Genomic DNA, 23,690 nt, shown 5'->3' with positions numbered 1-23,690 from the left:
ATCCTAAGATATTCTTGAAGTTGCGTTTTGGTTTCAATATCAAATAAATGGTAGTTGGAAAGGACAACGGAACAGGTTTTGATTGCCTGACACCCGGTTCATATGCCTCATCTCAGGCTATTAGTGTAGAGCAGCATTCACAGAATCCAAGATCGAAACAACCTCTATTTACACCAAGAAGCAAGAATGGTGTTTCGCCTGTTTCAACACACCAGCCAGAAGCACTTACAGGGACAGCTTTTGAAGGTATATCGTTTGAGGATAGTATCAATAGCCCCAGACCGGCACTAGTGAAGAACACACCCACTTCTATAGGCACGAGTCCTAACGATGCAAGTTTAACAAACCTACCTCCAATAGGAGATGTACTCCATGCAAATCATTCGATGTCGTCATCTTCAATCATGTCATCTACTGACGGCTCCACTGGAACGCCTACCTCAGGAACTGATAACAAGGTTACCAAAAGAAAATACTCTAGAAACGGCTGCCTCGAATGTAAGAGAAGGAGAATGAAGTGTGACGAAGGTAAGCCTACATGCTGGCAATGTGCTAGATTAAGCCGCAATTGTATTTATGTCCTGAATCCAAAGAACAAGAAACGTAAACCCAGAAAACCCAAACAAGAAGGAAACTCGGTAAATCATGAGAATACCGATACAAAACCAGTTAACTCCCAAGAGGGCACGCAAAGCGATAATAATCTTTTGGATGCAGGACTGCCGAATCTTATACCAACAGCAAACATAGATGCTATAGATGCAAACCTTCTAATTCAAAATTTAAATGACATTGTGAACATGAAATTAAACGATTCTTTGATTAATGATGAACTAAAAGATTTAGAGTTTAATGATTTGGACTTTCCAGACCTTAATATACCACTTATCAACAACAGTTCTGAGTTTTCCTCAGTTCCAATATCATTTCTTGTTGATAACACAATCACTTTCAATACGCCGTTAGATTCTTTTAAATTAGGAGGTATACATGATGAATATCTTCGAACGTTTTATTATGATTGCTTGGACTCCATCGCACCTTTTTTCCAGAATCAAAGTAATCCACTCAGGGATATTCTACTGTCGTTTGCAAAAAAAGAGTCTTATCTTCTTTCAGCAATACTTGCAGTTGGCGCTTCTATAGTCCATCGGAAATCAAATAAAGTTGAGGATGAGAAAGCTTATTGCGGCTATTTGTCTCATTGTTTACAACTCCTTGGATACCAATTCAAAAATGAAAATAATGTTATTAAAAAGATTGAACCCATCATTCTAACAGTCATTCTGTTGACCTGGGATTGTATATATACTATGAATTCCCAATGGAGATCTCATTTAAAGGGTATTACTGAACTTTTCAAGAAAATTAATTCTGGAAACTCCTCCAAAGTTCTTAATGTTGCTAAATGCTGGTTCAAAGTGATGGAAACATTTGCAAGTATCAGTACTGTTCTAGGCGGTGCTCTTGTAGAAGAAGCGGACTTGGATGCTATTTTTGATCCATATGATTTTGAATATGTTGAGTCTTTGAAATTCATGAATATCACCACATCGCTAAATGAATTCAATCTCTTACGGGGTCATAATGAACAGTTCGATTTAGTTATCAAAGAAGTTTTCAAGACCTTGAATTTAGTTAGATCGTTGGAAAGAACAAGTATTAATAGTAGTCATGATGGAATCTTGACTAAAAACATAGATTACTTGTTATATTCTAACTCAAACTCTGAAGAGTTCAGGGACAAATTGTCCTATTTCAATATTCAAAAAATTATTGTTGAAATTGATAGACAACTAGAATATCAATTTATTGATAAGTCCGGTGTAATTCCTCCAGATAGTGCCTTGCACCCATCGAATAGTAAAATTACAGATAATTCCATTGATTTAGTAACGCTCAAAAGTGGAGAGGTAGTAGCAGTAAGTTGGTATGATATATCTCATCAAACACAAGTTCTTTCCTTTCTACTGATTGTCCTACTAAAACTTCTAGGTATACCGAAAGAATCGATTGCTGTGCAACAGGTCGTGAAAAAGATTATGTCTTTTTTCAGATTTTTGGATAGTGATAATCCACCAGTTAATCTTCGAACTTGTTATTCTAATTTTGCTGTCCTAATTGCTGGGCTAAACGCCATTGATGAGGAAACCAAAAGTCTTGTTCGTAAATACTATGATGTCAATGGATCCAGATTTAGAAGATTGACGGAACATAACTTGAATAGATTAGAAAAAGTTTGGAGTGGTAATGAAACCAAATTCAACCTTGAAGATCAAGATGTTTTAACTTGGTAAAATGCATATTTGTAAAATAAATATCCATCTGTCTAACACATATTTTAGAATGATTTACTGATGCTGAACATTGGCATTTTCTTAACTCTTTTTGTAATCGTCATTTTCATATAACCTTTATAATATGTACTACCGTTCTATATATAATGGCTTTTTGCTTTTGATTGCATATATTATTCTTGCACGGAATCAACAGTCATTAGCCCTAAAATCGAATCCACAACTTGGGCAGCAATGAGAGTTGTGATATCCCCATTGGTATCAAATGCTGGTAGAACTTCAACAATGTCCGCACCAACAACATTGAGTCCTTCTAAGCCATCTAGTATTGTAAGAAGTTCTCTAGAAGTTAAGCCACCTGTTTCTGGAGTTCCTGTCCCTGGAGCTGATGCCAAATCGACAACATCAATGTCGACACTTATATAGACAGGTCCATCCCCAACACGTGTTTTTATATTTGACACAACTTCTGGAATGCTTATGATATCAAGGTCCCTTGCCACTATTTTGTCAAACCCACATTCATAATCATGCTGCTCGTCATAAAATCCTGGCGCCACATAAGGGGCCCTAATACCAACATGAACATTACTATCATCGCTTAGATAACCGTTTTCATGCGCGAAGTGAAGGAAAGTACCATGATTCAAACCTGCTCTTTTAGAGATATTCCCTCCAATGACTTTTGGATCCCATGTGTCAAGATGAGAATCAAAATGAATCACTGATAATTTTCCATACTTTTCATAAGCTGATCTCAAAGCCATTAGTGTAATAGTATGGTCTCCGCCAAGTGTGATAATCCGAGGAGGGTTTTCTGGATGATGTAGAGATTTGTGATTGTGTAAAGCTCTTTGACCTCTATATAATTGATTTAAGGCCACCTTGTTATCAAATGGAGTCATCGGAATGTCACCACAGTCCACGATGGAGTATCCAGAATGGTATGGATCCAATTTCCGCAACCTCGAACCAGGGAACCCTCTTACTGGTGATATCCCATTTCCTAATCGTCTTGAACCCTGTCTTATTCCATTTGGTCCAAATCTAGCACCCGGCCTATAGGATACAGAAGTGTCGAACGGTGCACCGACAATTGCAATGTCCATAGCTAGTGAGGAGTTCTTGAAGCATTGAGCGATTGGTACATGTGCAAAAGAAACAATACCAGAAAATAGTACAAGATCATCTTCAAAATCATCGTCTGGATAATCGGGGTCATATTCGTTATAAAAGGAGCACATCGATTTAAACTCTTCATCAGTTTCTTCAGGATCAATATTAATCAATACCCTTTGGTTCTTGGTTTCTCTGGGTGAATTGACAGCGGCATCAATGTCATTTTTATTCCGTGGATATAGTAATTCTCCGTACAACTGGTATAGCAATGACTTTTGTTTTTGTCCATTAGAATGGGCAGTCAAATCCTCATCCTGCACTTGAAATGGCAACTCTTGCTCGTTAAACTTGACTAGATGAGCATTAGTGCTTAGAGCATGGAAGGCTGGAACAAGAAAAAGGATAATTTTTTTCATAGTCCTTGATAGAGTGATTAAGGGGGTACTATAATTGCAGAGATAAAAGTGATGGTATCATTAGTGGAGGCCAAGAATGACTTAGTCCATACAATTCTATTTCGCAAGCATATATCCCCCATGGTAATGCACATTTATATAAGAAATCCTTGTTTTATAATTAATGTTTTTGCAGCAGCTTTTTGACCTTTTGACCCACCCACGGTAGACCCTTAGGAAATACTTGGTGGAATAACCTGTTATTACCATTTCGCAGTAAACAGGTGCGCATAAGTTTTCCAGCGGCTGAGGAGCAATCTTTTTTTTTTTTTTGTGACAGTTGGAAAGTATTCTGGGTATTACTTGATGGGGACAAATTTTCCGCGGGGAACCTTTGACAGTCATTTTTACCCTATTTCCAAATGTAGAACTAGAAGCCGACCATTTTTTTTTTTTACTTGCTAATAGCTTGTGCTTGAATATTTCCGATCGATTGATTCGGGAAATGCTGATGAAGATAAGAGTTGCTTCTTACAATGTTGAGGAACCAAACAACACGGAAGATACAAAGAACCTAAAAAAATTCAAATATGACAAAGCTATATATTATTAAAGCAATGATGATTATTTGCTGAATGAATTGTTGACATTATTGGGATGATAGTTTGATACTCGTAATTTGACCTGGGTATATAGAGTGTAAGTTTTGTGCAGAGTCGGTTCATTCGTACATTCATTCAATTAGATGAATTGTAGAGAGTGAGAAAAGGAATACTGATAGTCTGTATTATCATTTATGAATGCATTTAAGTGAAGAATCAAGAATAGCGTCCACAGTTAGCAGTGAGTCAGATTATGGCTCTACCAACAATGGTAAAGCTGCCTCCATTGATAGTCCAGTCCCAGTTTCTAATACCAGTGTTAAATCAGAGGCATACTATATATTCAAGACTGCTTTACCATTAGTTATAACGTTTTTATTGCAATCTTCACTTTCAACTACTGCTCTTTTCTACGCCGGTAGGCTTGGGGCAGTAGAACTAGGGGGGATCTCTATTGGTAATGTTACTTTCGCCGTCACTTCTGCAATTTTCATTGGAATAGCAACTTGTTTAGATACAGTGTGTCCGCAGGCATTCGGAGCAGGTAATTATGAAATGGTAGGCCTCTACTTTCAAAGGGGAGTGGCAATTTCCCTTGTCTGCTCGATACCGATTACCGCGTTTTGGTATAAGTCAGATGTGGTATTATCACTTTTAGTAAAAGACTCTGCCATCGTTACGATTGCGGCAACTTATCTAAGAATTATTATCCTAACAATTCCAGGGTTTGTGGTCTTTGAATGTGGTAAAAAATATTTGCAAGCGCAAGGGGACTTCATTACGGGTCAAAACATTCTCTTTCTTTGCGCGCCTTTGAACGTTATGTTAAACTACCTCTTTGTTATTAAGCTCAAACTAGGATATATTGGATCACCAATCGCCATAGTTATAGTTTATAGTACTATGGGCTTTTCTTTGATAGGTCATATATACTATCAAGTTTATCGCGGCAAAGACTTCTGTTGGCATCCAATCACGAAGGGCTTCTCTGCCATATTCACGAATTGGAAACCCTTGTTATCATTAGCACTACCTGGTGTTATCATGCTAGAAGCTGAATTCTTTGCATTTGAAATTATCACCATATTAAGTGCCGGATTTGGCACGCAAATCTTGGCTGCCCAAAGTATTGTAGCGACAATTCAAACTTTCGTATTCCAATTGCCATTTAGTTGCAGTGTTGCTTCATCGAATAGAATTGCGTATCACGTTGGATCTGGTAACATCACCAACTGTAAAGTTGCTACTAAAACTGTTGTTCTAGGTGTTGGTACTACAACAGGTATTATCAATTTTGTCTTTCTATATTTTGGACGGTTCAAAGTATGTTCGCTGTTTAGCAATGATCCAAACTTAGTGAAGTTGGCCGCTAGCTTATTAAAAATTGTTGCAATTAATCAAGTATATGATGTATTCAACGTTATGGCAGCAGGTGTTCTAAGAGCTCAAGGTAGGCAAAGGATAGGAGGCTATTTGAATATTATTGCATATTATGTTGTCGGTCTTGAGATTGGAGCGCTTCTTGCATATTACTTTAAGATGCAAGTAAAAGGCCTATGGTTAGGGCTAGGTTTAGGTATCTTAACTCTAGCCATTGGAGAAAACTCATTCGTATACTTTTCAGACTGGGTAAGTATCGTACGGAAATCAAAAGACTTACAGCATGAGGTTTAGAGTTGCACAACAACTTATTGTCGATTGCTTTGCTTATGTAATACTTTCGTTTTGTAGATTTTGTCTAGGAAAAGTTACTTGTGCGCTTGCTGCATAGAGAGCCGTCTATCCATATAATCAGGCAAAAAAAAAAAAAAAACTACATATATATATGAGGTACCTACAGAATTGAAAAGACGCATTGCAACTGAGGTAGCGTTGATAGATTAGGATTTTGTAATGGTAAGGTGTAGTTTTGGTGTTAATAGTGAATTGTAAGGTAAATTGATAAGAAAGAGATAGTATTATGAAAACTGTGGAAAAATACGTTCACCAGGAAGCCCCATATTATTTTGACAATGGTATCAGATTATCCGAAGGTGTTACATATGTTTCAAAGGCTAAAACACTTTTTTGGATAGATATATATAATGCATTGATTCATAAGGTTACGGATATCAATGATATATCGACCCATAGTGTGTGGAATGCTACTCTAGAAAACTATGAGGGATCGTATCCCTTTGACTCTTCCTATCCTGAGAGAATAGGGGTCGTTTTTCCAATAGACAATAGTAGAGGTGTAGAAGATGTGTACTTTGGAGCCAAGTATGGGATTGCCAAGATGAGTTACTCTACAGGTAAATGGGAGTATGTAGTCCCTTATGCGAATTCTGGATTGCAAAAAGATTGGAAGAATTTGAGATCTAATGATGGAAATGTTTCACCGGATGGTGAAATATTCATTGGGATTATGCACGATTTCCATTCTGATGTGGATTTCAAAGACCCAAAAGGTGCACTTTTCAAAATCAATCTTCCAAGAAGGACGTGCACGTTGGTGTTGGACAAGATAATGATTCCAAACGCCATCAATTGGGACAAAGACGCGAAATACGCGTATTTCACTGATTCTTTGAATTACTCTATATTCAAATTCCCCTACAAAGGCTCCAATTTAGTAGTGGAAGACAAATCTTTGTTCGTGGATGTAAAAAAGTACAATGCGCAATATGAGTCTCCAGAGCCCGACGGAAGCTTCATTGATCCTGCCACTGATAATATAATCACTGCAGTGTGGTCTACTAACTCTGTACAAAGATACAACACCAAGGGTGAATTAGTTTTCAAGTGGGTATTCCCTGAAACAAGCCGTGTTTCATGCTGTGCGCTTGCAGAAGGTCATATGTTCGTCACCACGGCCAATGATGTAATTGATAAAGATGAAAACCCCCAAGGTTTGGGAGGGTCAATCTACAAAATTCCTAACGTTTCTTCGTATACTGGGTCTTCCAAGAACACCCCAATTACCTCTTAACTAAATATTAGGTACACACCGTAATGCTTGTTATGTATATTTTTTTCGTAATTTCAATGGACATCCCATCAATTACCAATTGCCCGCCGCGCTGCTACTAGCGGACATTATTATTACATGAATACCGCTATTATGTGGTAATTGTTTTTACATATATAATAACAAAGAGTAAAAAAAAAAATAGAATAGAATCAGGCGGACATTGTGTACTCGTATAGAATAATTCATATGCATCATATACCCCTGAATTTAGCCATGGCTGTATTCAACGTCTACTCGTCTTGGCAATTATTACTTAATAATTAATAGTAAAATTCATAAACTATACAGGCATGCACACAACGACTTTTCCTCTTGCCGTTCGAAGTTACGAGCATAACAATGGTTGTCTCTGTAGGGTTTGTTTGCCTCTAGGTTTTTTTAGTCAGTGAGGGCTGTGTATTATTAAAGTATTATTCAGGCTTTTTTTTTTTAGGAAACGGATGATTTCGAACAAATTCCATTATTATATAAAAATTGAAAATAAGGAAGGGAAGGAACTGGGGTATAACAACCCTATAATATATTACAACAGGAAAGGTGGAACATAACATTGAAAGATTCGATAGTTCCTTTTACAAACACTACTACTATTATTGCCTCGTTTTAAGACAAATAGATCATACATCAAACAAAAATGGCTAAGGTTGCTATCATCATCTACTCTATGTACGGCCATGTTGCCAAGACAGCTGAAGCTGAGAAGAAGGGTATCGAAGCCGCTGGTGGTTCAGCTGACATCTACCAAGTTCCAGAGACTTTGTCTGATGAAGTTTTGGGTTTGATGCATGCTCCAGCAAAGCCAGACTACCCAATTGCCTCTCCAGACACCTTGACTGAATACGATGCCTTCTTGTTCGGTGTGCCAACCAGATTCGGTAACTTCCCAGCTCAATGGAAGGCTTTCTGGGACTCTACTGGTGGTTTGTGGGCTACTGGTGCCTTGCATGGTAAGGCAGCTGGTTTCTTCGTCAGTACTGGTACTGGTGGTGGTAACGAAGTCACCATTGTTAACGCTTTGTCTACTTTGGCCCACCACGGTATCATCTTCGTTCCATTGGGTTACAAGAACGCCTTTGGTGAATTGACTACCTTGTCCGAAACTCACGGTGGTTCGCCATGGGGTGCTGGTGTCATTGCTGGTGCCGACGGTTCCAGATCCCCATCTGAATTGGAATTGAAGATCCATGAAATCCAAGGTAAGACCTTCTACGAAACTGTTCAAAAGTTCTAAATGGATTCTCACACGAGTCTATGTAACTAAACTTATGCTAACAAATATATGCAACCTTACGTACTTTTAAACAATTGTCAACTGTAAAACTCTGTCAGCTTATTACTTCCTTACTTCTTTCCTCTTGAACACAAATTATGCCCACATAAGCTACTAAAGCACCTGCTGCCAAGGCTTGTAAATATATTAATCCTCTCGAGCATGTGTTCGCCTAGAGCACTGGCTATAAAAAACTGTTTTCTTATATATTGAACCACCTGGGTTGTTACCCGGGGAATAATGCATGCTTTGGCTATCCAGCCAGGAAATATATACAGTAAGTAAACCAATCACCCCTAATACCCTACCCCCTCACAGTAGTTCGGAGCAGGGGTGTATCTCTTTATATTAGTTTGGTTTTTCCGAAAGTACTACCGCTGGAACTAAGAACTACGTAATCTTCGTTCTCTTTCAAGTTAGGCTAATAACCTGCAAACATTTGACAGGGAATAGTTTCAAAAAAGTTAACTTCGTTTTCTCTCTCTACTTTTTTTTTTATTTTCGAAATTGGTTTTTGAAAACCAGGAGTGTTTAAGTTGTTAATACCTTAGGTTTTAACCTAAAAGTATACTACTATTCTGACTGTAAAGCAACAAAAGGTCAGATTCACTACGCTAAGGACAGGTATTGATATATACTATTCAGTTCAATATTTGATTTCGCAGCTTTAATAGGCTTGAAAGCAGATTTTAGCTGTAATTTATTGTTGTTTGTGTGAGTTCTGGTCATTCACTTCCTTTATTATTCTTTTTCCTTTCTCTCTGACAAGTTGTAGTTTAGTAAGAAGTGCTAAACAAGAGATTGATTGGTTGAAGAGATAAACGGACTTCGGCTTCAACATAACTCTGGTTTGCTAGCAAGCCAAAAGAATTTTTTGAACTGTTGAACGGAGAAGCTTTAGTTGTTTTCCCACTTGTTGTTTATTACAAAAAAAAGTTTAATCTGAAAGAAAGGGCTTTAGATTTTGAGGATTAATCTATTTTATAGCTGTTGTTCGTTTTTTTGATTAACTTCGGAGCACCTTCTGCATTATAACCTTTATTATTGGTTCCATCTGTGTTTTTAGAGATCCGGAGTAGATCTTTTTATTATTTCAAAAGCTCATTTCCCCTGAGAAACTTCGACCTTTTAGATTCTGTAAAACGAGACCAACCCTCCCATAAACAGGAAAGGGAAAACGAATAGAAGAAGGAAGGCATTCATAAAATATCAAACGCATTTCGCTGGAGCTTAATACCAATATCACAATATGCCAGGAAATTTAGCAAGCTATTTTGCCCAAGGTAATTCAAACCAGAATCAGCAACGAGCTACTTTGAGCAGGAGCTCTTCTCATGATGGTTTCGAATCAAGCGGTATAAATAAGCAAGTCCCAAGCTATGATGATATGGGTCCTTCTATTTCCATGGCTGTCCATGCAGACAGTGATGATCATTTCAAGAATTCTACATTTAACTTGAAAAGAACAAGGTCAATGGGGTTGTTAGATCCTTATATTGACGACACACAAAAGCTTCTGTCAGAATCAGGAGGATCTCTCAATCTGGATAGTTTCTCCAATACAAATATTGATGACAAAAGTTTGAATTCTAGTTATAGCAGCAGCGACAGTAATGTTGGAAACTCTAGAAGTATAGCTACTGTGATACAAAAAGAGGACAAAGATAATAATGAAGATAATATTGGTAAGCTAAACACTACTACCATTAATGACAATGATCTCCATATGTACAACTCGTCATTGTCACCGCCAAATACTGGTTACCGTCAAGATGACGTTGAAATAAATAACGATGGCAATGATTACAACGTGGATTACTCTGATTCCGATTCTAGGGAAATGGAAGATTCCAATTCACCCCCAGATCCAGGTACAGATGACTTCCTAATGCACCATGATGATAATGATTTAATGTATGAACCCAACAGGCATGTGGATTATTTATCTCACAAATGGAATGAAAATGAGATTTCTCAATCGTGGCGTTATATCATTTTGAAAAAGAAGAAAAAGGATACTGATCTTATCAATACAGCTAGATTAGAGAACGCATCCTGGAGAACATGGGCAAAAGCAAGAAATAACCTCAAAACTGTTAATCCGGAGTCACTAAACTGGTCCAAAGATTCTGACGTAACATGGTTATACGGGCCTATTGTTGTTGACAAGCAAAACACTCCGTCGACTGCATCTAAAGACAATGAATCTTCGAACGCCAAAACCGATCACAGCAGGGCTGCCACAATTGGATATGGATCGGATGACGAAAATTCTAAAAGAATGGTTCATAGCTCTAGAAGCCCTGGCCCAAAACCAATTTTGAAAAAACGAACAGTAAGTGAAATCATTGAAGAAAACTCCAAATGGAGGTTAGATGTTGCTAGGCAGCATAGAAAACAGATTGGAAATATACATATGCTATTAGATGTACCCGCGCATGCTGTTCACGATGACTACAATGCTATTGCTGCAAAAGTGAATGCACAGTATTATAAGGGCATTAATAAACAAGCAACGGATTCTGTTGATTCCGCATCACCAGCGGCAATGAATAACAACTATTCGTCATCGGATACTGATTCTGGGCCCACCAATAGATCTACTGTTGAGCCGTTATCTACAGACATAGAAGCTCCTCAGCTATCATCTATTCTTACGTCTTCAATGAAACAAAAGGAAAAGAGAGAGAGGCATATTCATTTTAACGATCGTGTCGAACAGTGTATGGCTGTCAATGCCATTCCTGCCGATGGCATCCAAAATGCAGATGATGACATGATGTCAGATATCGAATCTCATTCAGATGGCATGAATCAAGACAGAGATTATAACCGTCAATATTCTGATATGGAAGACGGAAGTAGGAGTTCAGATCCTGCTAGTACGGAAGATTACGCGGATGATGAAGGGGATACAGTTGATAATGACAGTTCAGAAGATGATGAAGAAGGAGGACTTTTCATCAGTGCAAATGCTAGAAAAGGTCGCTCTAACTCTCTGCATAGTGAAGGATCTGACGTGGAGAATTCATTAAGGTCTTTATCGTTATCGAAATACTCTAATCCAATTATCAAGCCACTACCTGCAACTACCCTCAATTACGGTTCAGATGACGAATACTATGATGATGAAGAAAACGACTCATACTACGGTAACGCAGTTTCTCACAATGTGAACACTAGTAGAGGATTTGATTACATGTACGATTACAATTCTGTTTATACCGGCGATACCTCCAGTTTTGTTACCGAGAATGCATGTGATATTCGTGACGTTCCGGATGGAATTGGTCTAGATACTCCAATGGATGATGTAAATGATCGCTATATGGATATTGATGAAGATACTAGAAGAAATATGTTCGGACATACCCGAAATCAACAAGATGAGTCGCAAGGAACAGATAGTTCCGATAATGAATTTATTGAAAATTCAGCCGCTGGGAAGAACGATGAGGACGAAGACTATAGTTATAGCGGTAGTGGTAGTGATTCAGATAGTGCTATCGAAGGTGAAGGTGAAGGTGATATGATTGACGAAAATGACCGAAAAAGCAGTCTGCAAGATATGCCGCTGTTAAGACGCACTCCCTCTCTTGGAAAGTCACGATCGAATTCTCTTCACGATTTTATCGGAGCTTCAAATTCTGCGCCACCAGTGTTGAATCAAACTCATAGTTTCATTACCGGTAATTCAATGCCTATAAGTACGCCAGTGGCAAGGAGACCCTTGAAAGGGCCTTCATCAGGAAGTTTCATCTTTGGTTCTGATTCTGATTCTGAGTAGAATCAAAAATTTCCTTCCTAAACTCTTCATATAGGTGTTTAAAGCATTCGATCTAGCCATTCATGATTCATTTCCACTTTTTTGAATTCATTGATTTTATAATCTATCGGATAAAGATTTAAGTTTCATCACTATCAGCATATAGCCTTTTGTTTAAGTAAATAGTATTCTAACACACAAAAGCTCAAATATCTAGTTGTATGATTATTATTTTTTATTTTCATTTTACGCTTATGTTTGTTGCCACATCTATATATCTCTATATTACCTCCCTTTAAAAGTTTGTTTTGTTAAAGAAAATCTAAACTTTCTTGAAACTTAAAGGCGTACATGTATCCCAGTATGAATACCTCGTAGGATATGAAAACAAAATGCCAACAATTATATCATCAAGTCAGTAAATCATTGAATGAAGAATGTCTGATAAAGTGACAGGAAATGGAACTCCGAAGTTATCAGTAGATGCTGATTTTAAGGCTCAATTGAGCCGATCACCTCTACTCATCATTAGTCAAGCCTCTGATGATGCCAGCTCATTAAATGATGATTTGTCAATAATGTCTAGAAGCAGAGATCACATTAGGGATAGTTTTTCACTCAGAAGAAGCAGCTTTGAATCTGCATTGAATCCCCTTTCTCCACCAATGCACACAGTCAAACATGGATTGGATTATTCTCCACTGGTAGACAATTCTATTTACGAAATTGTTATGAATACACGGTTCAAAAGGTGGTTGAAACATCCTACTACAGAAGATATCCCCCCAGTTATACTCTGTAAGAATGATATAAAGAATGACTGGGAGAAAGAAATTGAAGGTTATAAGCATGAAATAGGTGATGAATACAAAGTGTATCTTAGAACCAATAACATCTCCAGTCTTAATATGATGGAGCAAATAAGATCTATTGATAATTCCGAAAAATCAGGGAATCATGAAGGTACATTTGCAGCAGAAAATTCTAGGGCCAAGGCTTTCGAAGAAATACCAAGTTTCTATTTTGACAAAGACTTCAAACTGGATCACCCCAACTTTTTCCGAATGCTACTTCAGGATTTTGAATTTGACACCAGCCAGCTTTTGCATAATGATGATAAAACACGAAATGAAAGTTATGAGGAGTTACAGGGAAGACTCAACTTTTATCTAGATACTGTTGAGAGTTTATTGGTTTCCGACATTTCAAAATCTATTCAGAATTTCTTTGCAGCATTAGAAGATGTTGATCAGATCAAAGATAATGCAACTAAAACAATTGATCAGTTAGATACAGTTAGTCAGAACTTGGAAGTGGTTTGCAAAGAAAAAGTGCTCAAGAGGATTGAAACTATTAAAGATCTCATAAGAAGGAAGAATGTAGAAAAACTTCAACAAGGTATTTTACAAGTTAAATTAGCAAATGATAAAACAATGGAATGTAAAAAAATCTATGATGAAGGGGATCTACAGCGATGTCTAAAATTGATAAAAAGCGTAGAAAGATTACTGTACGGGGATAATAATGACACTTTTGTGAACGATTGGACCTCTAAATGGCCATATAAACTCTCTAATATTTATGCTCTTCCAGCTGTTAACAGCTTGATAGATCTTTTGAGTAACCTAAAAGTTGATATTGGCGGATCTTATTCTTTGAATTTAGTGAATGAGTTACTTAATGACTTAAGAGCCTACGCTACATCATCATGTACCAACGACATCTTACTGAAACTTCAATCACACAAGGACAACGACAAGCCCCATCTTATTGTAAATGAGGAATTTCGTGAGCAGATAAAAAATAATTTGATACAGTTGATTGAATGTGATCAATTGGTACCAGCAGTAAAACTCTATGAAGAGAAATTTATTGCAGAGTTAAAATCAGTAATCAAGGTTAATTTGCCCCATGAAAAAGTTGCATCTGATAATCCAGATGGAAAACCGACTGCTGCAAATGGATCACGGCTATCTAAACTGATCCAAGAACAATCTGTTTATGAATTCCAAACCATGCTTGTTAATGTTTTTACCACTGAAATCGAAATATTGAAGAGATTAACGCGGCATCAAAAACTTCTACTCGACATATCACTAGGTGAACTTCCAACAACAGCTGAACATTCAGACAGAATGGTGATTGATCTAGATATAAGAAAAAATATCAATGAGGGTATTCGTATAGTGCAACTTAGAATCGGAAAAATAATCTCTGTGCGCCGAGAAATTACTAATACTTTGAGATTTGATCACTTCCTTCAATTTTATCATATCTGTATACTTTTCATGAAAGAGTGTGAGTCTATAAGTGGGGAGTTTTTGACTAAGTATTTGTCGGACGTTCTAAATGTTCAAATTGACACATATATGAAATCCTTACAAAACCTAAATGTCAGAGTTCTCAAACAGAAGATCGAACAAGAGCATTGGGTTCCATTTAAGGTGGAGCAAGAGTTGCAGAAAGATGTAAACGATATTGTGTCATGTATTGACATAGATCCAGCCAACTGGGCCCGTTTCGCAGAGCTGGACAAACCGTCGCCGTTGGATGTAGTTAAAGAAGAAGATGAAAGTAGTGCTAATACAGGACACAAGAAATCGGTAGTCCTGGGAGATAAAACTTTTGTAGCAAGTGACACGTTAGTTGTTGCAATCAAAATGATTAAAACTTTACTAATTCTTGCAGCAAACCTTCCTACTCAATACGCAAGACAATGTGAAAGGCAATTAAAAGATCTCTTCAAGTATTTCAACACCAAGACTATGGAATCAGTATCCATGAAAACTGATAAGAATTTAAACATCATGGCTGAATCTTTAGACTGTTTGGCAGAGATCACTCTTTTGGTACAGGGATACTTCCAACGTACGTTAGGATCCAATCCAGAAAAGTACGAGGTAATTTGGAAACAATTCCAACAATCAAGCGAGAAGCTTTTCCAAGCTAATAACATCCCACCACCGGTTTGAATAACTAGATAGTTATGCGGCCTGCTCCTATAAGTTGCCGCCAAGGGAATAATAGTACGTAAAACCTGTATAGAATATATCTGGTTACCCTGCTTCTTCGTGTACAGTGATTAAAAGACGGGTCAATGCTCATGAAAGGAAAGGATGTCGAGGTCAGAGGAGAGAAAAAATATTGAAAAGAGAAAGATTTAAAAGATTCAAAATTGTTTTGTTTACCCTGACAAACACCAAAACAACGATTCTTTACATTATAGCGCATCAGTGTGATAGTGAAGCGCTAACTGGTACTTGAAAGGTATTTAAAATAGTATCAACTTGATAATCGCACTCGCGTGTGTGGATATTTGCTTCATTTAAAGTTTGAAATATTTGTTTTGATTAGTACCCGTTGCAGTTTAAGCAAGTCAATTGTATTTATTGCCTTAAAGGACCTTTAAAATAAAACGTTTAATAGTTTCGTGAGTTAAGGTGCTGAGATGTCGCAGAACGATGGAAACCATGAGTCCGTGGAAGAGGCTGTGTTCAAATACGTTGGAGTTGGACTTGGGAAATCGGGAGAAGAAGATTCTGTCAATAAACAAAAGTCAGTAGATTGGTTTTTGAAAGAGCAAGACCACGAACACGAAGACGAACAAGACCGTGAACAAGAGCAAGGGCCAGATCAAGAGAGGGATGATGATTCCAAGCATCGTGATGCTAATGACGTGAGTGCTGTTGCTGCCGCTGCCGTTGCTGCTGCTCTTTCTGTTAAAAAGAGGGCTCGTACAAGTGAACAACTTAGTGGCAAGGTAAATGCTACTGGTCAAGCTGCTAAAAAACCAAAGAAGAATAAAACCAAGCTACATCTAGCCGCAGTGGACCCCGAATTAGCCTCTTTAGATGATAATTTAGTGGACTCAAATGATCCTGAGGAACAATCACATCATCAATTGGTGCATAAGGCTATTATGGACACAGATAATATTGCTTCGCAACATCCAGATTTCCAACAATATTTGAATACCGAAGATGATCAGGAACCTAAAAAGGAAAAGGCTCATGAAAGATCATATGATGAGCTTTCAAACATAGATGATGATCATATGGATGATGTATCTGTATCAAGTTCTGTTCCAGCTCAAGTCAAACTAAAGAAAACTGCTGAAGTATTACCAAAAGTACTGTCCTCTGAAACCCATACAAGAGATCATCAAGATGATGTGTCTAGTTTGATTCAAGAAGCTGCTGCAAAGGCTTCTCATATCATAAACCCAGCTACCCAGTCAAATGGAAAATCCTTTGACGAATCCGAGGAAGAAGCTTTAGAACAATTCATTAAGGAATATCAAAAAATTAGAGGTTTGTCTAGACGCCAGATCTGTGAAAGAATCTGGTCCAATGAAAGGCGTAAGGATGACTTTTGGACGAACATCTGTAGGGTCTTGCCATATAGAACGAGATCCTCTATTTACAAGCACGTTCGTCGTAAGTACCATATTTTCGAACAACGTGGTAAATGGACTCCGGAAGAAGATGCTGAGTTAGCAAGGTGGTGTGCTGAAAAAGAAGGTCAGTGGTCGAATATTGGAAAGGTTTTAGGTAGAATGCCTGAAGACTGTAGAGATCGCTGGAGAAACTACGTTAAGTGTGGGCCCAATAGAGCTGCCAACAAATGGTCTCCCGAAGAAGAGGAAAAATTAAAGAGCGTTATCCACCAAATGTTAGAAAATGCAAGCGCTGCTTATGAAGATGGAGAAGATGAAGGTGATGATGCTGAGGAGGAGGAAAATGATATCAAGGAATCTTCTGCAAAGGTAGAGGGATCTGATAGTTCAGACATGTTAAATGTTCAAAGTTCAGAAAAGAAATCTCTATCTACAAAATCAAAGAAAAAACCTGCTCCAAAAGATATAATAAACTGGACAGTTGTAAGCGAGCAAATGGGAGGAACAAGATCTCGTATTCAATGTCGTTATAAGTGGAATAAACTTTTGAAGAAAGAGGCATTAAATAAAATCAAAAACATCTCCGAAGATGATAAGTTTTGGTTATTGACAAAGCTAAGAGATATGGGTTTCACCGAAGATTCACAAGTCGATTGGGAAGAATTATCTACTTTAATGCCGGGTAGAAGATGGACAGGTACTGAGCTCAAATTACTGTACGAAAAAGTAAGAACCTCTGTTCGCCAATACAAAAGAAAAACGATCAATGTCATTTGTAAGGAACTAGTTGGTTATCCTGAGACTTCTATGCCACTTAATAATGGTATTCATCAACATGATAGCCCTGTTGATGATGAAAAGGATTGACTTGGCTGAAATGTTTAAAGGACAAGAATAATATGCAGTTTTCACTGATATTTCTCCAATTTTCTGTTATTTTTAGCTATTTCATGAGATCTCATAATATACCTTCAAAGATCATATTCGATTGTAACTTTTCAATCCTTCAATTTCTTCAGAGTATGAGAGAAGGCGATTCTGCCTCTAGGTATTGGGGATATAAAACTTCCCGCACTTGAATTTTATTATATTTCTATATGAGAGTTAGTATTTTTTATATATTAAACTGTATCAATATATTTTAATCGAGAGAATTCTCTGTATTGAACGTACCCTATAAGAATTGATTATTAAACTTATATAATTTCAGATAAATGCACTGTTTAAAAACTTTCATGTTTGTCCAAAAGCTTTTAGAGTTTAATCTTTTTTTTTTACAGTTGAAAGTTGGATAAGAAATAAAAAAGAATATATGTTGGTTTACCTTTTAACGACCTTACTATTACGCTAGATATGCACATATATATATATATTTATCATGAACCAGCTGTACAATTATAAATGCACATGTATATATCGTTAAATAGCATGTAAGATAAATGTAGAATCCGAATCCTTCAAGACACGCTCAAGGTGTCATGATAAATAATAGCTATAACGCGTACTATAAGTGAGTTCTTCGCTAAAATATTCTGCTAACATAAAAATTGATAGTCATTCCAGCTACAAGCATTAAAAGAAGGAGACATTTCAAATCTTTATTATTTGGGAGGATTTTTAGGAGTATTTATAAGGAAACTCACCTTCCCCGACTTTTTCGCAGGATCAAGATTCACTATTTCATTTGGATCATTGCGACGTATCGTAAAAGTGCTCATCTCTGGCACAGTCATGGCGCTATGGGACCTTTTATGCCCCAGCCTACTGTTTGGCAGATTTGAAGCTTGTTCATATATTGGAGGAGGAATATTTTGTGGGTTGTAATAGCTAATTTGCCCTGGGTATCGTGAGGGATAATATAGAACAGTCCTATTGTTGACAGATGAATTTGGGGAGACATCCGAAGAAACTCCAGCTGGGCCAGGGGCTGGAGGGGGGAAATGATATTTGAGCTGAGATCCACCCAAACTGGGCAGAGGACTATAAGACTGCTGTGCTCCAGCGTTCACAATGGGAGGTGGTAATTTTTGCTGCATCTGTTGTTGAGTTGGTTGATTTGGTTTCTGGATTGATGGCATAAGCTCTATTGGGTGAGATAAAGTTCGAGAATGATACCCGTGTGGTATTTGTGATTGGACAGTTGCTGAACTCTGTTGGGGAAGTTGAGTCTGAGTTTGAGGTGGAGTCACCTGTGACCATCCTCTCACATTATCAGAGGAGGCTATTTGGTTGCTAGGTGGATGCATGGGCATTATTCCTATCCTTTCAAGATTCGATTCTAACTGGCCAGATGGAGATTCTATTAAACTCAGTATAACTTCCGTAGGTAAATTCAATGCGCTGATCTTTATCAATAAACGATCTAACTTATCAAGATTTTCCGATTTTAGTTTCTCGACTTCTTTGGCAGACTCTATTCTTTTCAGCTCTATTAGTCGTATTAGTAGGTCTCTATCGGGTATTTTGGAGCCCTCACTACCACTAGATGGCGCTAAACCTAGATTTTTCATAATCTCTCTATAGAAACCTTCATCAGGTGGTTGTTGAAGTGTCGATTCCTCATCTTCGGTATCATAATCATTTTCATTTGTATCGGTTTTTGAAGACATAAGCAACTCTAGTGCACTGTCATCCAGCTATTCACAAGATTAGCGATTCCCAGTCCTCTCCTATAAAAAATTAGGACAAGAAGTGGGGTTTTCTGAATTGAATAAATCAAATAACCTGCAAAGGAACAGTGTATTAGTGCACTAAAAACACCCTGGTAAAACTTTAATAAAACTTCGCAAAAAAAATTAGAAGATTGATCCTTAGTTTTGAAATAACACGATCGACCCGCAATGTGAAATGGTTCTAACCCAGATATTCAAGCACTTCGTGCCCTTCTAAAATTTATTTAGATTTGGTTTCGTTCGCAAAAAATCTCTTACTTTTATATTATACGTGTAGTTAGTTCCTCGAAAAGCTTTATAAATAAAGTTCATATTTTTTAAATACAATGAAAAACTGTCACGATTCAAGAATCCTTAAAATGTTATATAAAAATTTCCATCGTTTGGTTTTCTACAAATACATACAACTTCTGGACATCAAAAAGTATGAGGACAGCGATTCTATTAACAGTATAATCTCAAAACCTGAACTCGATTGCATTTAGGAAAGAATTTGAATCACCTCTTAACTATTTTTATTTGCCTCTAAGTATACCTAACATTAGAGTTATATCTTTAAGAATGAGTGAGAACTGTACCTACACAGCATAGCGCAAATCTTTGCTATTTGAAGAGGGATTAGCTCTTCCATATTTGTTGTTACATTTTTTAATTTACAATATATTATTACACGAAGTACTTACTAGAAATTAAGTATTGCTATTTATATCAAATCACTTGATAAGTGGCCGCTATGTGACTTGGGATAGGGAAAGCAGTAAATAGACAAATGACAGAATAGCCTAAGAAAAGTATAGAAAGCGCTCACCAAATAAGCTTATCATCTTGATTTAGAAGCTTCTTGGCGATTGTAATCTGCGGCAACGGAGGTTTTTGAAGGTCCCTTTTATGGTATGGTCGATTCCTGTGATAACATAAGGTATAGTTCAAATATAACAACAAATAAAAAAAAGCTGATGATTCGACCGAAACGAAAATCATCAACAGGTAAGGAGAAGATAGAAAACGAAGCTCATATTATTGGTATGAATTGTCCAGCGTCCATATTACGAGAAGTAAAAAAGACCTAAACTGTGAAAACAAAGCATAAAAGTTATCGCGTGCAACAGTCTGTCTGAGATATATATACAAAATCGAGTCGATATTTTGTACTTCAAAGAAGTAGTCGAAATTATGATGAAAATAACCCAGCAATAATTACAGCAACTATTATGAAATTGTTTTCAAAGTTGAATTCATAAAAAACGTAACTGAATATGAACATAGGTGGTTGTGGAGATGGATAACATAAAGTTTTTTTATTCAACACTCAGAGGTGCCTTAGTTATACAAAACGAAGTTAGCAGCACCAGAAGTAACAGAAACGGTACAACCGTCTTGGCCACCGCTGTAAGAACCATTTTCGTAAACACAGTCTCCAATAACAGTGGCACCATCAGCACCGACAATCTTTACGTTGAAGTTTAGAGCATCACGATTGTTTGGGTTTGGAATCAAAGACAAATACGAAATTCCACCGGTAGCACCTGCACCAAAGTTCAATGGGGCCCAGTTACCAACACCGGAACCTGGGGTACCCCAAATACAACCATCTTCCATAGAAACACCAGCATTGTTAACGTAGTATTGTGCTGATGTCTTCTTACCTTGCCATTGGTAGTAAGTGTCTTGGTCCACAACAGTTAATGGTTCCTTACCACCGGCATTAACAATAGTTGGAATAACCATGTTTTCAGTACCTGGGTAATCAGTTCTACAAATAGCAACGGATTTATCTAATTCACTGACAACGTAAGCACTGTCAACACCCCATTCACACAAGTACTTTTCGTTTTGGTTAGAACGGTACAACTTACCGTTCTTACACAATAAACCACCAACAGACACACCATTGGAAGGTTGATTAGCTGGGTATTGAGTCTTGGACATACCAGGTTGACAAGCGTAAGAACAGTAAGAACCTTCCTTACAGTTACCACCAGTAGAGCCGTCGGAGTTCTCAATACCGGACCAACCACCGAATCCTAACCAGTCTAAGGCGATAACACCTTGACCAGATGGGAATTGATCACAAGAAATCACACCATCTTGGAATTCCTCAGATGGACCAGAGTACCATGACAAGTCACCATCAACACCATTGGAGTTACCACCGCTGGAAGAGCTTGAAGAACTTGAGGAGGAGGCACTGGAAGTGCTAGAAGAACTCGACTCAGACGAAGAAGATTGTTGAGCAGAGGAAGATGGTTGCAAAGTGGTAGTAGCAGAAGAAGTACTGGTAGAAGTTTGCTGAGTTTGAGCTTCTGTTGAAGTTGGAGCAGCTTCAGTAGTGGATGGAGAGATAGTTTGACCTTGACCGTTAACGGTGATAGTTTGGTAAACATATTCAACAGCAACAGCTCTCTTGTGCTTGTGATGAGCATGGACAGTAGTGGAACAGTCCTCATCACGCTTAGCATGTGGATGAGGTAGAGCTGAAACTAAGGTAGCGCCAATAAATGAGGCGGAAGCCAAAGCAGTAGCGAATTTCATTTTTCAAAGTTTTAATCAAAGGAGCGTACGGGTTTGTTTGGAATTTCTGCAGTAAAATTTATGCTATAAACACGTTTCAAACGTCCAACAAGAACGTCAAAAAATGTCATAGCAGGGTAGAATATTGTTAGTATTATGAGACATAAATTTCTGGAGCGAGGAGCAGAGCGCGGTTGAGACGTACGGAGTGGTTCAGGAATACGATTACTATTAATTTAGGCGTAGGTATTGGAGATCTGATGCTGAAAAAAGGAAATATAACACGAAGAAACTATATTGAATAGCCCTTTCTAGCTTGTTTGGTTACCAATTTTTCACCCATCGTTATCCCGAATAAATCGTGCCATGTATTGTAAGTGTTCCCACTAAGCCTGCAGTGATATATATATCTCTGCCAAACACCAACATCAAGAGAAAAATGTGTTTGAAAAAAAAACCACATATCGCCCATGAAAAGATCCCAGAGATGGTCTCTGAATCAGTCAAGGGTACACGGTAGGTATAAGGTAATACGTCACGGTGTTTAATTGGGCCGCATTTCTCTAATGATCATCTCTGACTAAAACCTACTATTCTTGGCTTTTGTAATTCCAAAAAGGGTAATCGCACGAAAAAAAGTATTTCCTCGAGGAACAATGTCGCGTGGTCCTCTGGATTTCGCGATAAGATACCCTTGGAATTTTCCGTGAAACGTGGTTTATCCCTTTGTACGAAAACAAACAAAGTTATATTTTCTTAGTATGTGGCGGGGTAACCAACAAACTGGAAAAGTCAATCTACTCATCACGTCACACTAGACCAAGCAAAGCCCAGCAAAATCAACACTAGTTTTCTAGAAAACATAGGAGGTATGATAAGCCTAGTTCTAATGGTAATGAAACGATTAGAACAAAATTTAGCCTTGATATCGCTAGTGAGGAATTAAGAGAAGAAAGATAGTTTGTTGAAGGTCCACGTCAAAACTGGAAACAAAATCACATCGTTCCAAAGAGAATTCCTCCTGTGTCATTCCGATCTCGTTTTCTCGCTTAGTAGATAAATTGGATAAAATCATATAACATACCTTTTGTTGAAAAGTCTATTGTAACAAAGTATTGAGGTAGTATTAGAATCAACTCGATATTTTGTTCAAAATGGGCTTTATTAGAAATAATAATCTGTACTTTAAAGGAACGTATAGGTTAGGGAACAGAAATGCGTTAATAAGTAATATAAGGAATGTAAAGCAGTTGGATATATGCGCCCGGTTGCAGTTTGCTGTTTCTAATAGCCTGTTGTTGATTTGTTGTTGAAGTAGTTAGTTATCAAAAGATATCTTTACTTATAAAATATAGAGCTTACAATATTTATGTCTGTGGATTCTAAAAAAAGTCAAAATAGTAAAAAGCATATATATATATATTTCACGGCCTCTGTATCTTTGTTTTTTTTCATTTTTTCTTATTTTCCCATTCTCAGATTCGAACCATGCTCGAAACCGGAAATGACAAAACCTGTCTGAAAACAAATCTGCATGTTTTCTGTAACTTGTCAGAAACAAAAAATAAACAAAAAGAAAATATAGAACCTTGTGTAATAAGAAAAGACGTCAGAAAAAGAAAAATACAACACATTCTACTAAATGTTCG

The 23,690-nt window shown here is 37.4% G+C and overlaps 10 protein-coding genes across 10 annotated transcripts; 7 read left to right on the top strand and 3 right to left on the bottom strand.

The window, feature by feature from the left end:
• Positions 1–47: 47 nt before the first annotated feature.
• Positions 48–2,297, top strand: LYS14 (Lys14p; the record flags this gene model as incomplete). Its single annotated transcript, XM_022821235.1, has 1 exon — positions 48–2,297. The coding sequence occupies one exon, from the start codon at positions 48–50 to the stop codon at positions 2,295–2,297; it is 2,250 nt and encodes a 749-aa protein (XP_022677618.1).
• Positions 2,298–2,470: 173 nt separating this feature from the next.
• KLMA_60553 (agmatinase) lies at positions 2,471–3,832 on the bottom strand (the record flags this gene model as incomplete). The annotated part of the gene is made up of 1 exon (XM_022821234.1): positions 2,471–3,832. One exon carries the CDS (start codon positions 3,830–3,832, stop codon positions 2,471–2,473), a length of 1,362 nt encoding a protein of 453 aa, XP_022677617.1.
• Positions 3,833–4,611: 779 nt separating this feature from the next.
• On the top strand, positions 4,612–6,087 carry ERC1 (MATE family efflux transporter; the record flags this gene model as incomplete). Its single annotated transcript, XM_022821233.1, has 1 exon — positions 4,612–6,087. One exon carries the CDS (start codon positions 4,612–4,614, stop codon positions 6,085–6,087), a length of 1,476 nt encoding a protein of 491 aa, XP_022677616.1.
• Positions 6,088–6,373: 286 nt separating this feature from the next.
• KLMA_60551 (regucalcin) lies at positions 6,374–7,384 on the top strand (the record flags this gene model as incomplete). Its single annotated transcript, XM_022821232.1, has 1 exon — positions 6,374–7,384. One exon carries the CDS (start codon positions 6,374–6,376, stop codon positions 7,382–7,384), a length of 1,011 nt encoding a protein of 336 aa, XP_022677615.1.
• A 676-nt stretch (positions 7,385–8,060) lies between these two features.
• PST2 (flavodoxin-like fold family protein) lies at positions 8,061–8,657 on the top strand (the record flags this gene model as incomplete). The annotated part of the gene is made up of 1 exon (XM_022821231.1): positions 8,061–8,657. One exon carries the CDS (start codon positions 8,061–8,063, stop codon positions 8,655–8,657), a length of 597 nt encoding a protein of 198 aa, XP_022677614.1.
• A 1,288-nt stretch (positions 8,658–9,945) lies between these two features.
• REG1 (protein phosphatase regulator REG1) lies at positions 9,946–12,483 on the top strand (the record flags this gene model as incomplete). Its single annotated transcript, XM_022821230.1, has 1 exon — positions 9,946–12,483. The coding sequence occupies one exon, from the start codon at positions 9,946–9,948 to the stop codon at positions 12,481–12,483; it is 2,538 nt and encodes an 845-aa protein (XP_022677613.1).
• Positions 12,484–12,899: 416 nt separating this feature from the next.
• On the top strand, positions 12,900–15,434 carry VPS54 (Vps54p; the record flags this gene model as incomplete). Its single annotated transcript, XM_022821228.1, has 1 exon — positions 12,900–15,434. The coding sequence occupies one exon, from the start codon at positions 12,900–12,902 to the stop codon at positions 15,432–15,434; it is 2,535 nt and encodes an 844-aa protein (XP_022677612.1).
• Positions 15,435–15,910: 476 nt separating this feature from the next.
• On the top strand, positions 15,911–17,725 carry REB1 (DNA-binding protein REB1; the record flags this gene model as incomplete). Its single annotated transcript, XM_022821227.1, has 1 exon — positions 15,911–17,725. The coding sequence occupies one exon, from the start codon at positions 15,911–15,913 to the stop codon at positions 17,723–17,725; it is 1,815 nt and encodes a 604-aa protein (XP_022677611.1).
• A 734-nt stretch (positions 17,726–18,459) lies between these two features.
• On the bottom strand, positions 18,460–19,467 carry POG1 (Pog1p; the record flags this gene model as incomplete). Its single annotated transcript, XM_022821226.1, has 1 exon — positions 18,460–19,467. The coding sequence occupies one exon, from the start codon at positions 19,465–19,467 to the stop codon at positions 18,460–18,462; it is 1,008 nt and encodes a 335-aa protein (XP_022677610.1).
• Positions 19,468–20,850: 1,383 nt separating this feature from the next.
• SIM1 (putative glucosidase SIM1) lies at positions 20,851–22,062 on the bottom strand (the record flags this gene model as incomplete). The annotated part of the gene is made up of 1 exon (XM_022821225.1): positions 20,851–22,062. One exon carries the CDS (start codon positions 22,060–22,062, stop codon positions 20,851–20,853), a length of 1,212 nt encoding a protein of 403 aa, XP_022677609.1.
• Between the last annotated feature and the right edge of the window lie 1,628 nt (positions 22,063–23,690).

This window comes from Kluyveromyces marxianus, chromosome 6, assembly GCF_001417885.1.
Source record: "Kluyveromyces marxianus DMKU3-1042 DNA, complete genome, chromosome 6".
Taxonomy (NCBI): domain Eukaryota; kingdom Fungi; phylum Ascomycota; class Saccharomycetes; order Saccharomycetales; family Saccharomycetaceae; genus Kluyveromyces; species Kluyveromyces marxianus.
This window is presented reverse-complemented; position numbering and strand designations above follow the sequence as displayed.